Source organism: Podarcis liolepis (genome assembly GCF_965112155.1).
Source record: "Podarcis liolepis genome assembly, chromosome: 4".
Classification (NCBI taxonomy): Eukaryota; Metazoa; Chordata; class Lepidosauria; order Squamata; family Lacertidae; genus Podarcis; species Podarcis liolepis.
Genome location: NC_139558.1, coordinates 69,117,822 through 69,133,554, shown reverse-complemented (window position 1 = coordinate 69,133,554; position 15,733 = coordinate 69,117,822). Strand labels below are relative to the sequence as shown.

Sequence of the window (15,733 nt, the reverse complement as noted above, 5' to 3'; positions counted from 1 at the left end):
AAACGATTTTTGTCCAATGCTTTTTCACCCTTTTAAAAAGTAAGGATCTTGACAAAAGAGATAAAAGCAACTTCTGGAGAAAGTGGGTAAAATTGAGTGTTCTCTCACAAATGACAGTCAGATGATGAGCCTCATCCCCCCCAAAAAATGAAAAATCATAAAGGATCCTTTTGGCTACTACACTCCTACTGCAGAGACACAAACAGTTGCACACACACACACACATAATAATGCCCTGTATCAACTTGCAGCTAACATGTTTATTGCAGCAGAAGCTTTTGCTGAATAGAGAACCAACTTCATCAGACGTTTGTCCATCCTGGAGTTTCATTTTTAATGTTTCCTTCAAAACTGGGAAAGGAAACCTGTGTCCCCTCCAGATGATGCTTTCTGAAAGCAGGAGCTGTTTGACAGCGGAATGATCTCCATCTGGAGGCTGCGGACTCTCCTTCCTTTGAGGTTTTTAAGGAGAAGTTGCACGGCCATCTGCCACGAACGCTTCAGTTGAAATTCATGCAGCGCAGAGGGTTGGGATGGATGACCCACGGGGTACCTTCCGATTCTATGATTCTGCCACCTTAGCGCCACGTGCCCTCAAAGAATCCGCAAACTGAGCACGTTGGGAGCGCCCTGGAGAAAATTAGCCCAATTAGCGCTGAGCCAGCCTTCAACCAATGGGCGGCTGGCTGGGAACTGCCCTCCTGTACCAACCGGCTGTGCCAGCAACCCTGACACGCGACGAAGGGAGGGCTGTGCCATCAGCTCGTCGCCAGCCAATCAGCGCGCCGAGGCTTGGCCGGAGAGCGATAATTTGTTTTGACCGCTCGCTGGTGCGCGCTCCCGTGGGAGACGTCCTCAGGCTTGTTCTTGGCGCAAATGCGGGACTCCTCTGCCCTCGCCTGCCAGGTGCGCCGCGGGGACCCGCGCGCTGTGACGTCAGCGGGGAGGGCGGGGCCTCCGCTCGAGCCCCTGGCAGAGGGAGCGTGAGGTCAGGCGTCCTGAGCGAGCCCCTTTGGCGCGAAGGCGGGATTAAGCCGCAGAGGCGGCGGCGAGGCAGCCGCTCGGAGCATGGCAGAAAGGGAGCCGCGGGCGCTGGCTGACCCAGAGAGCGGCAGGTGGACGAGACCTCCGAGGAGACGCCGCGGCTGCTGACGAGGACTTGGGCGAAGCGGGAAGCGGGAAGCGGCGAGCCAGAGCAGCCTCGGCAACGGGCAACGGAGTGCCGCGGAGAGGATGGCGCTGGAAAGCAGCAGCAGCAGCAGCGCGCACTGGATGGGCTCCCTGCCGCCCGCCCTCAGCGCTCTTCCTCTGGCCAATCTGGCCATCCCAGGTAACACCCTGCCCTGCTTTGGGCTCCTCTAGGGTATCCCTGGAGCACCTGCTCCTTCTTGGCTTGCTTGTGTCGGGGAATCCACCCGAATTACTAGGAAGGGGGTTTTGTTTGTTTTCTAAGCGGTGTAGCCTAGTGGTTAAGAGACTTAGCCGAACCAGTTAGGGAATCCCAGGGAAGCCACTCTCTATTTCAGCACCACCGCTCCGGTGGGATAACGCTGACTTCGCTTGTTGTAACGATTACAGATGTATGCAGTGGTGTTTTTTCCTTTAAAAAATGTTTGGGGGTGCTCTCATTTGGACTCGAGAAAATCCCCATTTTATAGTTCAAATCGGGGAAAATAAATACAGTAAATGGACAGAAGTAAAAAGATTCACAAATCTTTAGGGGTATGCGTCCCCCCTAGGAAAAAAAAAAGCACTGGATGTATGTGATAATAGATCAAAGAGTTGGAAGGGACCACAGGGGTCATCTAGTCCAACCCCCTGCGATGCAGAAATCTTTTGCTCCACATGGGGCTCGAACCCACGACCCCCAGATAAAGAGTCTCATGCTCTGCCAACTGAGCTATGTTGGATAATGTTTGTGAAACATTTTAATGTGCTGTACAAAATGTGAAGTATTAATACAGTTTTGCTGTTATTAGGCAATCGTGGAGTAAATCATCAATCTTAAACCATACTATCACAATGAGGAAAATGAGATCTTAAATTGTATTGTTTTGGTGGGGTGACTAACACACAAACATAAAGTACTTCTGATTGCAGTTTTATTTATGAGGGTGGGTTAAGATGTCTTTCCCTTCCTGTTTATGGGGTTTCAGATTTTATTGTTGATTTATTCTATGCTGTCAGCTAAATCAGGGGTATTCACTGAAACAGGTTAGATACTCCATAGGTAACAAAAACATTTTGGAAAACTATTGTTTCCCTAATGTGTTTTCACCAATCTTCAGGCAAGGCAGAACAACAAAAAATGAAAGGCCTCTTTTGGATAGTACCCAAAAGGAAGGTTTGCTAGCAGAAGCTGCTCTTTTCAATTATTTTTTCTCAAGGAATGTGTGGTGTGTGGTTATTTCAGAATACCAATCTGCAGCATAATTTTTGAGTTTTTGGAAACTGGGGTAATCACCAAAGTTATTAAAACCTAAAAAAATAAGGAAACAAGGTGCTTCTAGGGCTGCAGTATTAGGAAGTGGAGGAAAACACTCTAGACTAGTTGCTTAGTGCTTGATCAAAGAACTAGATGTATTTACAACTAGAAAGTGTTGACTCTGAAATATATATCTTGGGAAGAGCTTATTGCCCTGGATGTGTTTTTCTCCTATGTTTCAACCTCTTTGGTGCAGAGGTATTCCATTCTCCCAGTCACATATCCATTTGTTAAATATCTGAGCACTAGTCAAATGTGGCTCAAAACAATCTGGTGTCATTCAAGAAATGATCCTCTCTTTGTGGTTAAATCTGCGGTAACTAGTTGTCAGTGTCTTGCTGTTTAAGGGCATCCTCTAATCTTCCACCTGAAATGGACCACCTTACCAGTAACTTTTGTACCTGGCTACAGTATGGTTATTTACCATTTGTTCATTTTCATTTGCGCATATATTCTGGTGAAACATCTCAAAAGTGATTAGCAATTAAAAACAACAACAACAATAAAAGCTTTCTTGAAAAAAGAACAGAAAAACAAGTACAGCTGCAGACTGGGGTTTTGTGGTTGTTGTTTTTTTAAAAAAGAATCCACCTAAATGGTTTGTTGCTCAGGTTCCCAAACCTGTATCCCCCTCAAACAGCCTCTGAATAAGTAAAGGCCTGTTCAAACACTCATACTAGTACAGTATTGAAGAAGCTTTCCTATGGGGACTACTAGCCACTGCTGTAGAACCATCAGTGGAGGCGGAATTCCCACCTGTATCTGTCATTGTTGGGGATGTGTGTGTGATGGGGGCAACTAAGCTAAGCACTGGAAAGCAGATATTTGCTGATTACCCCTTGCTCTGCAAGGTTTCCGGGCAGTCTGGACTAGATTTTGATGTTGTGGGGAGGGGAGAGGAAGGGATGAGAAAGTTCCACTGCACAAGTGGAAGTCCACTTTAAAAGAGGACTTGGATACACCCCATAATCCCCCCCTGAGTCTCTGCTGCCTAAATAGCTTTCATGTCACTGCGCCAGTGAAAGTTGGAGTTATTTATGTGAAGGATTTAATGAGAAGATATGCACAAAACTTGACATTTGATTGCAGAGAATACTCATTCTTGGTACCACTGCCAAAGTCTTATCAAAAAGGTGATAGGGTCAAGCTGTTCTCTAAAGGGGTTTCCTGTGACCTAATGTTTTGTTACTGAACTGAATTCAAATAGCACAGATGACTATATATGCCTGGTTTCTTCCTGGGGAGTGGGGAGAGGAAACACATTTACATACATACTCATGTGCATGTGTATTCTGCATGATACACTTCTCTGCCCAGTGCCCATAAAGGTGTGATAGAATAATTTCCCATTTTTTAAGATAAAGAGAATGGTGGTTGAACATAACTGTAAATGAGCCTGGTTAACCAGGATAAAATGTTCAGTACTGTCTCCGGCTTTAGGATGTAATCGGATAACTAGCTGAGGTCAAACAACATTCCCCAACACAGCCTAGGTAGACTGTGTATTATTGCAATTATAGGCTTATTATTGAGGAAGGGTGACCTTTTCTTAGAAATATTCATCGTTGGTTTCTGCTAGAGACAGGATACCAGACTAGATGAATCATTGTTCTGCTGTAGTAATGACCATGTCTGTTCATCTCCCAGAACTGGCAAAGCACAGCTAGACACGACCTGGCATTTGGCTTGTCATGTTTTGCATTTGCAGGACACTTGTCAAACAAGGAATGTCGCAGTTCAGCAGAACCACAGCTTCAGCCCTGCTCTTCAAGATATTAATAAGTCTATGAAAGGCCCTGTTGGGGCATAACAGTACAACTGCTCCAGTAAATGTCTGCTCATAATCCTCCATATGTTTCGTGATAAGGGATGGGGAGTGTATCCCTATTAAAACTAATCTCATTTTAATGTCTAGTGAGACTGAGGAGATATGAAAACATGTTTTGAATTTAGAGGTCGATTGGCTTATTGAAAGAACTTTCTCCAAACCTAGACCCTGCTACTGCATTTTCCAAAATGGCTCAACATCTAAAATTGACCATAAAACTGATAATTATAATGTTACAAAAAAGAGGCTATCTTTATCAAAATTTGCAGGTCTTCTATAGTTCAGGGATAGCCAACCCCCATCATCCCTGTTCAATGGCTAGATTGGTTGGGCTGATGGGAAGTGGAGTCCAATAATGTAGAGGGCACCACATCTATGCCAATCTAGTTCCTCTATCTAGTTGTGAGAGGCCTTGCGTATGCTGCCAATGGAATAGAATGGGGAGAGATAAGAAGAGCTCCCTGGCTGTAGCATTCCAGAATTTCAGGCAGGATTCTTGCCAAGCCCTACCTGAAGACTCCAGGGATTGAACTAGGGACTGCATGCAAAGCAGATGCTCTACCACTGAGCTATGGTGCTTCTCTTATCTGGGTTCAGGAGAAGCCATAGCTAACAGACTAGCCTTGGCTGGGCATAGGCACTTCTAGCCCCAGAGGCTGCTTGAGGCTTCAGTCCTTTAGGACTTTGTCTTCAGTCAAAAGCATATATGGAATGAAACGTAGCTAGCAATGATAACTTTTAGGTATGGCTTCCTTTAGTTATTAATGCTTACATCATAAATAGCCACGTGCCATAATGCTGATAATGAGTAATGCTCAAATGATTTCTACTGTTTATTCTAGTCATTCCATTGATGTGCCTTAACATAAAGATAACATGAGAAATTGTGAGCTGTGTGAATAAGTACTGTCTTTTTCCAGTCCTGAATCTCCCAGCATTCAGCTTCATTGGCTCTTCTTGAGTTCTAGTATTGGGGGGGACGGGACTTTTCTCTATCCACTTTCTCCACATCATTCTGTATATCTCTGTTGTATCTCTTCTTATTCAAGTATGATTAATATTGGCTAACTCCCCATATCTCTAGTTTTCACAGCTGAATTATAACCAATTTCTTTTACTGGCTTTAGTCTCCCTCCTGGAAGTTAATACTATCCAATATTTTGTTGTTGTTTTCTTTCTCCAGTAAGCATAGCATATCAGTTCACTCTGAGCGATGCTGTACATTGGTAAGTCACATTGAGTACTGAAATAATTTCCTATTATCATGAGCCAGATACTTTGCAGCTTTTACACTAAGCAACTTAAGCCGTCTCTGTATCTATTTAACAGTGCAATCCTATGCATATCAACTCAGAAGTTAGTCCCATTGAGATCAATGGAGCTTACTCTCATTTAAGTGGGAATAGGACTTCAGCCTCAGTTACTTGTTGTAATTTTATCTGTCCTATGGTGTAATATGAATATGTTATAGTACTTGATGTACCTTACATAACTGATCATGCTGAAATTGCATGCTGTCTTCTTCTGAATATTAGTAATGAGTGGAAGGGATGCATCAAACCTTAATTATATTCCTCAGTAGTAGTTATGTATTCTATATGTGTCAATAAAAAAACACTTGTTTCTTGGTTAATGTTTGCTCAGTGAAATTGTGACAATATGGAATGGGAGAGCCATGTATTCTGAGCTGGAGCAACCAGCTCAAACCTCTTCACATGTTGAGCTTCTCAGGTAGACTAGAGGTTGAATAGTAGGATTGATTATGCATTTTCTCCCAAGGTAAGGGGAAGTGACCTTGCTAAGCCTGGTATTAACCCATTCATACATTAGATTTAAGTATGTTGATTATATGAGGCTGGTTATCGCACATGTTATGATTTAACAGTAAACAGTGGGACAACCCCCCACCCCACTGCTCAGACCTGTACCTACAAATCATGAACCTGTGACTAGAAATTGTCACACCAACAGAAGCGTGGATGAACCCTGTGCAAGTGTAATCCCTGTGATGAAGAAGAGTTGATAGCAGTGTGCTGAATACGTAGGTGCTTGTTAAATCATCAAGTTTAATAGATGCTCATCCAAGCTTGGCATATGATTAAACAAGACACATGGGATTGGGTAATGGCACATACAAGGTTCCTATTCTTTAGCAGCAAGTTTAGGAAGATGCAGGGAAATGATGACAAGCTATTGACTTGCCTTTTTCACTTTTCCTTAACCAGCATACATCAGGAACAAATGTTTTACTTCCTTATAGCACATGACATTTTATGTCACGGGCTTCTAACATTCAAATTCATGGGCACCAGTATGGCTGTTTGCTAAGCCAAATTTCTAGCCACTTAGATGACGGCCATTGGTGTCCTTTAACTTACCATTGCAAACAAGTAAACTCATTTTGGCAAGTTGGCTAGCTTAACTCATTCAGAATTGTTACACTAAAGTTTATATTGGTCAAATGCAATATAAATGGTGGATTTCTTGCAGGTGGTCCTGATTGGTTAGAATTGCTTGACAAGGCCCTGGCTCTGAAGTTCCCCACAGAAATAAACACACAGACACAAGTATGTTGGGTTAATGGGATAAATTACGCCACAACTTTAGTGGTTACAGATGTTAGCGGTTTGGCTTAGGCATTTGGGTGAAGCCAGACTATATCCTGGCTCTCCTACCCATCTGCAGGAAGTCTCTCAAGGGTCAACCACCGATAAGGGGGAGCCCTATTATATACATCAATTGAGAGCACCCCCAGGGTCACTGATGGGGTCATGGCATGGCCCTAGCCCACGCCCAGGCTTTGGACAGGAACCACACCCCCAGATCCCTTTAATGGGATACCCTTAACAAGCAGGGGCAGGCAGAGGCAACAACCTCCCCTCCCATAAACAAGGCTTACCCAATGCCTAACCGCCACTCAAGCCAAAAGGCTTGCCGCCAACAACCTCACCTGCAACCAACACCTAATGCCCTCAACAATATCAACCAGCCAAATATCATTACCCTTATCAGAAAGGTGAACACCATCGTTACGAAACAAGGCCACCTGGTCGGACATAATAGCGGGGTGCCGTATCACCCAGCCCTTCCATTCCACCGCACAATTAGCAATTCTCTTGGCCCTATTGATTGCCACCAGATGGGGGCAATCCCGCCAACAACGCCTCTCCAAAAGCTGGGACCAGATTAATGTCAAGTCCAGGGTGTGTGACACTGCCGGGAGCCCTGATGACGTGGGCAGCACCCCTCCGCCCACTCCTGGGTCACCACGAGGTCCCGGATGTCCACCAGCAATGGTGCACCTCCGGGGAAGGGGCGCAGTCTAATAACATCTTCAGCCCCTCCTAAAAGCTCCCTTGTGTGTGTCGATAGACCCAGCTCTGCTTTAAACAGAAGCATGAGTAAAGCATGGTAAATTAATTTGGCGAAATGGTGTAAGAGGATTGTGTGTGCTTGTATGAGGGCAATGAATAAGGTATTCTTTACAATTTCCTCAAAATAGTTTTGAACCAGCCTGAATTAGTTCAAATAATAAAAAAATAAGTTGCATTGGACTCCTTTCAATCTGTGCTACATTTGTCTGAAGTTTAACAAATAGCAACAGGTTCTTTTAAAGTCTGTGTTTGATTTCTTAATTATTTGATTACTTGCTCAACTAGAAAACCGTAAATGACAATGATTAATTATATGTTACCATTGCTTTTTACAAAATATTAAAATAACTCATCAAACATTTAAAATGTGTGATGCAGGATAAAACATAAGAAAGAGTGGCTTATGGTCCGAGTTTCAAGAATTATGTTTTCTGCACTGTTTTTCCAGTATTAGAACTAACTCCAGGAAAATGATGATCTGCTAGCTGCTGCCTTTAATCTCTGTGGCATCTGTTGAACTGTCCCTTCTCTCTTCCACCCCCTCCTCCCTTCCTTTCATCTCTCTGTGTCCGTGCTGGATAGTAGTTTCACTGGGTTTTGACACAATTCTTTCCATGAGGATAGGCTCAGCTGTTTCTCTTCACAGCCTGCACTACGCCCTTCCGCTCTCGTCCCTCCCTCAGCACTTAGCAAAATCATGATTCTTACAGCCTGTGATGCTAGGTCTATGACTGCACGTGTTTATTACCCTACTTTGAATAATTTGCTTCATAAAAAGCTAAAAGTCTGTCAGATGCTTTTAACCATTTCTGGGTTGTTGTTTTTCTTTTCTTTTAAAAACCAGTTTAATGTTTAATACACACTGATCTGCTCTTGGTGTAAACAGTTATTCTTATCAATTACTGCTGCACACATTAATAATAGAATCATAAAATTGTAGAGTTGGAAGGATCACCTAGTTCAACCTCCTGCAGTGCAGGAATATGCAGCTGTCACATGCAGGGATTGAACCTGCAACCTTGGCGTTATCAGTGCCGCACTCTAACCAACCTAGCTGTCCACACATATTATTCTTACTCTGGATGTGTTAAGTCTTCACAGTAAACGAGGGATGGATATCCCTTTTCAGCTTGAGGGGCCACTTTTCTCTGGGGGCTGCATAGCAGAGTGGTTATAGCCAAATATGCAGTAAGGTCCACACTCTTATGCACATGTATTCACACACCATACACACAAACACACACACATACCACTTACACACCGTCACACATCCTAACCATGTTATTGCTTCATCCTGTTATGAAAAGTACTGACATCAAAAGATCTTGTCTGTGGTAGGCTTATTACTATGCGGATCTCCTTCAGTGAGATTATGCATGTGTCACCTGAGATAGCAGTTTTCAATAGCTATTGAAATCGCCCAAAACCTGAAGCTGTTATCTTGAGAGGGCTAAACCCTTTGACAGTGGTAACGAGGAAATTCCATCACAGACTCACTTGTCATATATCTCTGGTGTTTGCAATTCCAGGATTTCAATTTGAGAGAGAGAATGTGGTGAACATAAATTTGAAGAGGACAGGTGTTGATGGGCAAGTGTGCATTGATGAGACAAGGACGAAATATTTGAAGTGGGTGCTAACTGCTAATTTTCCACTTCCCCAAGTTAACATGTACGTAGTTGAAATTACCTTTGCACCTTGATGATCGTCTAGTAAAAGACAGAAGGCATTCCATGTTAAGCATTGAAATTAGAACAAAACTTGGTTAAATGGAAACATTGTTTAATGTTGCACAAGAGGCGACCTCTGACTTCTCTGACATATGCTGCAATTCTGCCATCAGCATTTTCTATTCCACATTTTTCCTCCCTTGATTCAACAAAATAAAGATTCTGCAACACAGTGAAGGCATTTGAAGATTCCATGCCACCTTATGTCACTTTTGGGGCAGGACCTAGAATGCTGTTGCAATTGTCATTTCATTTACTCAAGCTGTGATTCATTTGTAATACATGCTCATGGAAAGTAATAACCTTGCAATGTACTTGTACAATGTGGAACTGAACTCACAGAAGATTACAGATAATGACTGTAAAATACTTCATGGCTTAACTTTGACTCTTGGACCCTGACCTACAGCAAAATCATTTTCTGTAGTATGAAAATACACACAGCCCAGGAAAAATGTAGGAAGCATAAAGACAAATGCTTCCCTTTAAAAGCTTGGCTAAGAGGGGAACAGATTTCTACTCCTATGGCATGGGGACCAATCTAGAATAGGCTGATGAAGAGATTCATTGAAGGGCAAAGCAGCTAAGCTTGACCATCTGTTTTCTTGGAGGTCATGTCAGCATGAAAATGCAGAGATGCAAATTTAGAGAAGGTAACACCACTACAAAAAAAACCTGCTTTATTTAATCTCTAATTTACAGCAGCATAATTAGGACTCCACAAAACAGTTTGAATAGAACAAACATTATACTTAAAAGCTTGATGCTGGTTAATTGGGCTTCCAAACAGTGCGCTGCAGTGGGCAGGTCAGTCTATAATTGCCTACTAGATTGCTAGATTTTTCCCTAAAGGAGCAGATACTGACTTTGCTGTGAGATTAGCCTTCAGCTCTAGTATGCCAAATTCATACATTTGATAACATTTATCAATAGCCCAAAACTTCTGCTTGGATTTCTATATGGGAAAGAAGTAAGTGCGCAAAAGTCAAAATTATATCACACCTGCAGAGACAGTATCTAAAAGCAGATATGAGAACATATCTCTGAGAAAGGAGATGGATGTGGATGAGCCACTGTAAAAATCTTCATCATCTTCATCATCTTGAAATAATTTGCCCCTGGAAAAGCAACAAATTTCAGTATCCAGAATATTGTTAGTTTCTTAGTATTGTGTATTTGCCACTTTTGCTGTGTATGACATTTTCACTTTTATCCCAGAAAGATCATGGTGATCTTTTTATTTTTATTTTTTTTAAAAATGGTTGCATGCATTAGACCTGCTGATTTCAAACAGCAAATGACCCTGGGCTGAATTTGAATAAGTGTTTTGAAACCACTGAGCATCTATCTCAAAAGATCCAATTCAGTGTCAAAATGACCTCTTAGAAAGAGAGCATGTGTGAATGCTAAGCAGAATTCCATGTTGCTGTCTCGTGTGCATCGTCACATCATGCTGATCTCTGCTGCTGAACCATGTCTGCAAACGTTTCTTAATGCGGGTTAGTGATGGGGGTGCTGAAAACAGGATTGAGGAAATGGTAGTGAGTGCATGTTATTGACTCAGCATGCCCTGGGTAGGGCTAGGAGTGAAGATGAGTATGTATCCCACGGCTACTATGCCCCTATGTGGCTATGAGAACATGGTCTAAAAATACTCAGCAGAACCCCCTAAGCATTCAAATGCTTTGACATGTGAGAGAAAAATCTCCCTAGAAGCTGCATTTTTAAAGTGGAAAAAATAGCAAGAAGGGAAATGGTTAAGCAGCCTCTGCCCCATCTTTCTCCCGGTCTCAAATGTTGCCACTGAATCTGCTGTACACAAGAACTCCAACCCAACTGTGCAGAACATTTAAGTTGGCCCCAAGAAGGCTCTTGATGGCCTTCCTTGTCTCTTTGCTGCAGCACTGAAGAGAACTCTATTAAATCAGTTTGCTTGTCAAGAGAGTTCAGTTGTGTTATTCATTTGGCTTAATTTGTCAACATAATGTTTCCTCCAGCCCTTAGCCTTCTAACAACCAAAGTGGAATGAGCAGTTCAGTTAGCTTGTATTTTAAAGGCTGGTTTAAAGATACTAATCGGCTTGTTAACGATTTGAATTCTCAAGCCTCATGAGGTTTTACTGGGTGCATTTCCAACTAGGTCAGCTTTGCTTTCTTGCTAGTGCAGTGCAGTGCCAAACTGGCAGCCAGGAAATAAATAAAAAAGCACTTTTCCACAGTTGACCTGAGGGGGCATTTTATGAAGATTTATGGTGGTGTATCTACTATTTGAGAACAAAATGCAACATATTTTCATACAGACTTTTTTTTATAGCACATGCTATTCTGAAAATGTATGGCGGTGTTTGGAAATTACAGTATATACTACAGAGGGTAGCTTTCTGGGACCAAAATAATATTTAGCCTTTTACTGCAGGGTTTCCCAAACTTGGGTCTCTGGCTGTTTTTGTACTTCAACTCCCATCATCCCTAGCTAGCAGGACCAGTGGTCAGGGATGATGGGAACTGTAGTCCAAAAACAGCTGGAGACCCAAGATTGGGAATAATTGTTTTCCTGCATAGGACAAGGATGGAGAACTGATGGATCTCCTGATCACAGACCATGCTTGCCAGGACTGAAGGTATGCGGAATTCAACAACATATGGAGGCACACCAGTTTTCCATCCCGAACATAGGGCCCACACAGATAGACTTGTCTGCTCCTTGAGGTGTAGCTACTTTTCCACTTCCTGGACAGATGTGTTTAGAATAACCCATACACTCTACAGCAAGTTCAAATGAGGCTCCTGTAACTCCTTTAGAAATGATAGAAATAATTTACAAATATTGTGTATATACTTGCTGTTGTTATTCAACATAGTGACTGCTTAGCAAGGGGTGCTAGTGATGGGTTTGCAATTGGCTGGGCTAATTGCAAGAATCTTAGGAAGGCTAAAGAGATTATCCAAAGGGCATGACATGTTAAATTAAGCAAAGTCAATCACTCTCCCCTGTTCCTCTCTCCCTCTCTCTGACTCAACTGACACAACTAACCCAGCCTTTTCACTTTCTTCTCAAATATATGGAAGACAAATCAGTTTTCTTTTTAAAGCTGAGAAATATTAGTTTAAATATGTGTGTTTTAACATGCATTTTCCCTTCTGATATGTACTTTTTCAAATGACAGGACTTCTGCTGTAAAGGTGCAGAATGTTGTAGTCCTTTTTTTTTTTTTTAAAAAAAAAGAAGCTTATTTTCTGGAAAACTGGGAGAGGGCATTTTGCAAATCTTTCTTAGATTTTCAAATACAACCGTTTGACTGACAGTGTGCATGATTTGCTGGAATCAGCTGGCTCTAAAATGGTTTTGTGGATTGTGAATATTAGCTTCTTCCAGTGCAACGAATTAGGTAGATTACAGATGGAAAAACCAATATACATATAAGGGATTAGCCTCACTTCACACTGGAGGTACTTATAGTCATGTGAGGGCCCGCAAATCTTTGTACTTAACTCTGTGCTCTGATTGCTAGCTAATGCATCGTCATTCCATTGTCATTCTGAAATTCTTGTAAGGGAGGAATGGCAACATTAATTTTCTTTCTTTTTCAGTAACATTTATTGGTTTTTATTGGAATAATAACTTTTCCACGGAGACCAGTACTGTATATTGAGAAGAATCTGAATGCATGAATATTGCTATCAAGCTCGATTTATGTGTGCATTCATAGCCTTGAAGAGCATGGAGTGGCCACGAAGCTAAATTTACATTGAACTCTTTCACAAGGCCTTTTACCATCGCACTGTTAGAATGGTTGAGTTGTGACACTAAACAGCAAGATTAAAAAAGCAATTCTGCATCTGTAGTTACCTTCTATGATTAAAAAGATAAGAGGGTTGGGGGAGAGCTTAATAGGGGCGTGATATGCCCATATGCTAATTTTGTGAACATGCAAATAGGTTGTAGAACAGTTGTTTGCCCGTGCTATGTTGCATTCCAAGGGTACATGTGCATTGGTGGCTTTCTAGACTTTTCAGTGCAATACAGTGCATGTTTATCCACCATTGATGGCTATTGTTATGTACTGAAGTTCTCGCCCTGGGCCAGCAGGGGGATACTGTAGATAGTTATGCAAATGAAGGATTGAAAGTGACGTTCAGTGATTGGATAGTTTGTATGCAAATGAAGGATCGAAAGTGATTTTCAGTGATTGGATAGTTTTAGAAAATGGCAACAGTTACATTGTTCTGGAGCTCTATATAAGCGGGCTGACTGAGCTCCTCAGTTAGTTCTGTTCCAGCTTACAAATAAAGAGCTGCTTTGGAAGAATCGCAGTGTCGTCTGATATGTTCGCCCACAACTTAACAGCTATGTTCCACTGTCAGCGGCAGTATGTCTCTGAATAGCAGTTACGGGGACTTGAAGATGGGCAAAGTACTGTTGCTCCTGCTTGCAAGCTTCCCACAGGCATCTGATTGGCCATTGTAAGAACAGGGTGCTTGTCGAGGTGAGCTATTGGCCCAATCTAGCAGGTTCTTCTTACAGTCTTATGTAATGGGACTTGCTCCCCGATAAGTGCATGTTGAAAAGCTGTTGTGCGCTTCCTTGAATTGTGTGGGAGCTGGATTTGTTCTGATTATGAGACATCGTTTAGTTCCTCCTGGATGATCAGAGTATGAGTAACTCTCATTAGCTGGCATCTTTCCTTTTACATGGTTTTGTGCCAGCTCACTGTCATTTATATTCAGTCACAGAGGAAGAAATTCTTCTTTGTTTGTCTGCTCTGGCTTCAGGCGAAAGAAGCTCTTACCTCTTCAACATTTCTTTTTCTTCTGTTGTTCGGTCTCTGAAGATCAAATATGTGAAGTGCTTTGAACAAGAATTCCATGTGTAAAGCAAAAGAACCAATTTTTAACAAATGTGTAAAGTAAAAATAAAAAAATCCTAAACAAAGAAGTGAGGAGCGTAAATCCTTCTTGATGCTGATTGTTGCTGGCATTCTCAGAATGCGGCACATTGATGTTTTGATTTCTACACAGTGTGGGCATCCAGGTGGATTCAATGCCACTAACAAGGTAATCCATTTAAGACCTTCATCTCATTTGCAGCTCAAACTGGGCATGGCAGGAGACATGTTTTTGAAGAGCCTGCTTCCAAGCACACTTTAGGTGGATTCCAACCCCCAGCAAATGGCATATGTCTGATAACTCTTTGCAAATAAGGAACCCCTTTTTGTAAACTTTACTGTTTGGTGTTTGTTTGTTTTTTAAAGGAAACAACTGGTGAAATTAAAAATAAAATATCATGTTAGTTACAATGACTATGTTCCAAGAACAAACTCTGGCTACAGATCATGTTTCCTTTCATCCCTCTGTGAGCCAGGAGGAGCGAAGTGAGTAGAGTTTTGTACATGCACAGCAAGCTATGATTTATGCCTTTCCATGACATGCTGAAGCAGCCGAGATGTGTCATCATACCAGCATGTGCTCTTTAGTGTTTAGCATATGATGTACCTTTAACAAGAAGATATTTCTTAAGATAACAAGACAACGGTGATACATTATGTATCAGTGTTCAACGCAGCAGGCTAAGTAATCCAGAGGGTAAAGCTAATGGTAAGCTGACTGCTTGCTACTCCCTATCTCTGACTTGTTTGCAGGTGCCGGTCGCTGGAAGACTGTCCAGTGTAAGACTAGTCCAATATTAGCACATGGAATGTGCAGTTAAAGCCTTTGATCTGCAAACATCTAGGAAGCATTTCTCTCACCTAACACAATCGCATAGCAGACATAGGATGTCGCCTTCTTAGGCCAGGGTAGGCTACAGTGTCAGAGGGTAAATCATCACAGGAATGAATGGCTTTATCTGGAGCACCTTATTTGGGTGTGTTGGGTGTATACACTCTGGGGAAGTTCAGTCAAGCAATTAAGCTCACCCCAGAAAACAACTGTTTAGCAGAGTTGTTTTTACTAGGTCAACACCAACATACAGTACTATACACTACTATACATACACACACAAAGGTAAAGGACCCCTGGACAGTTACATCCAGTCAAAGGTGACTATGGGGTTGCGGTACTCCTATTATAAGTAGTCTTCTCTCTCTGAACCTAGAGAGGGCTCTCTGCTTCAAAGTGCTTGCTGTGTTAAAGTCAGTGGCGTAGCGTGGGTTGTCAGCACCCGGGGCAAGGCAAGTAATTTGCGCCCCCTAACCCGTGGATTTGCGCCCCCTAACCCTAACCCCCAGATGTTGCGCCCAGTACAGCCGCCCCCCCTGCACCCCCCACGCTACGCCACTGCTAAGGGGACAAGGAACACGCGTGGGGTGGGTGGAGAA

General features: G+C 42.5%; 1 protein-coding gene across 1 annotated transcript in view; it reads left to right on the top strand.

Annotated features, from left to right (window-relative positions):
- Positions 1-235: 235 nt before the first annotated feature.
- PLCXD2 (phosphatidylinositol specific phospholipase C X domain containing 2) overlaps positions 236-15,733 on the top strand; it is a 29,553-nt gene continuing 14,055 nt past the window's right edge. Inside the window, exon 1 of the mRNA XM_083498730.1 lies at positions 236-1,330. Within this exon, the coding sequence (XP_083354856.1) occupies positions 1,234-1,330 (97 nt within the window). The 5' untranslated portion in view covers positions 236-1,233. The remainder of the gene's footprint in view (positions 1,331-15,733) is intronic.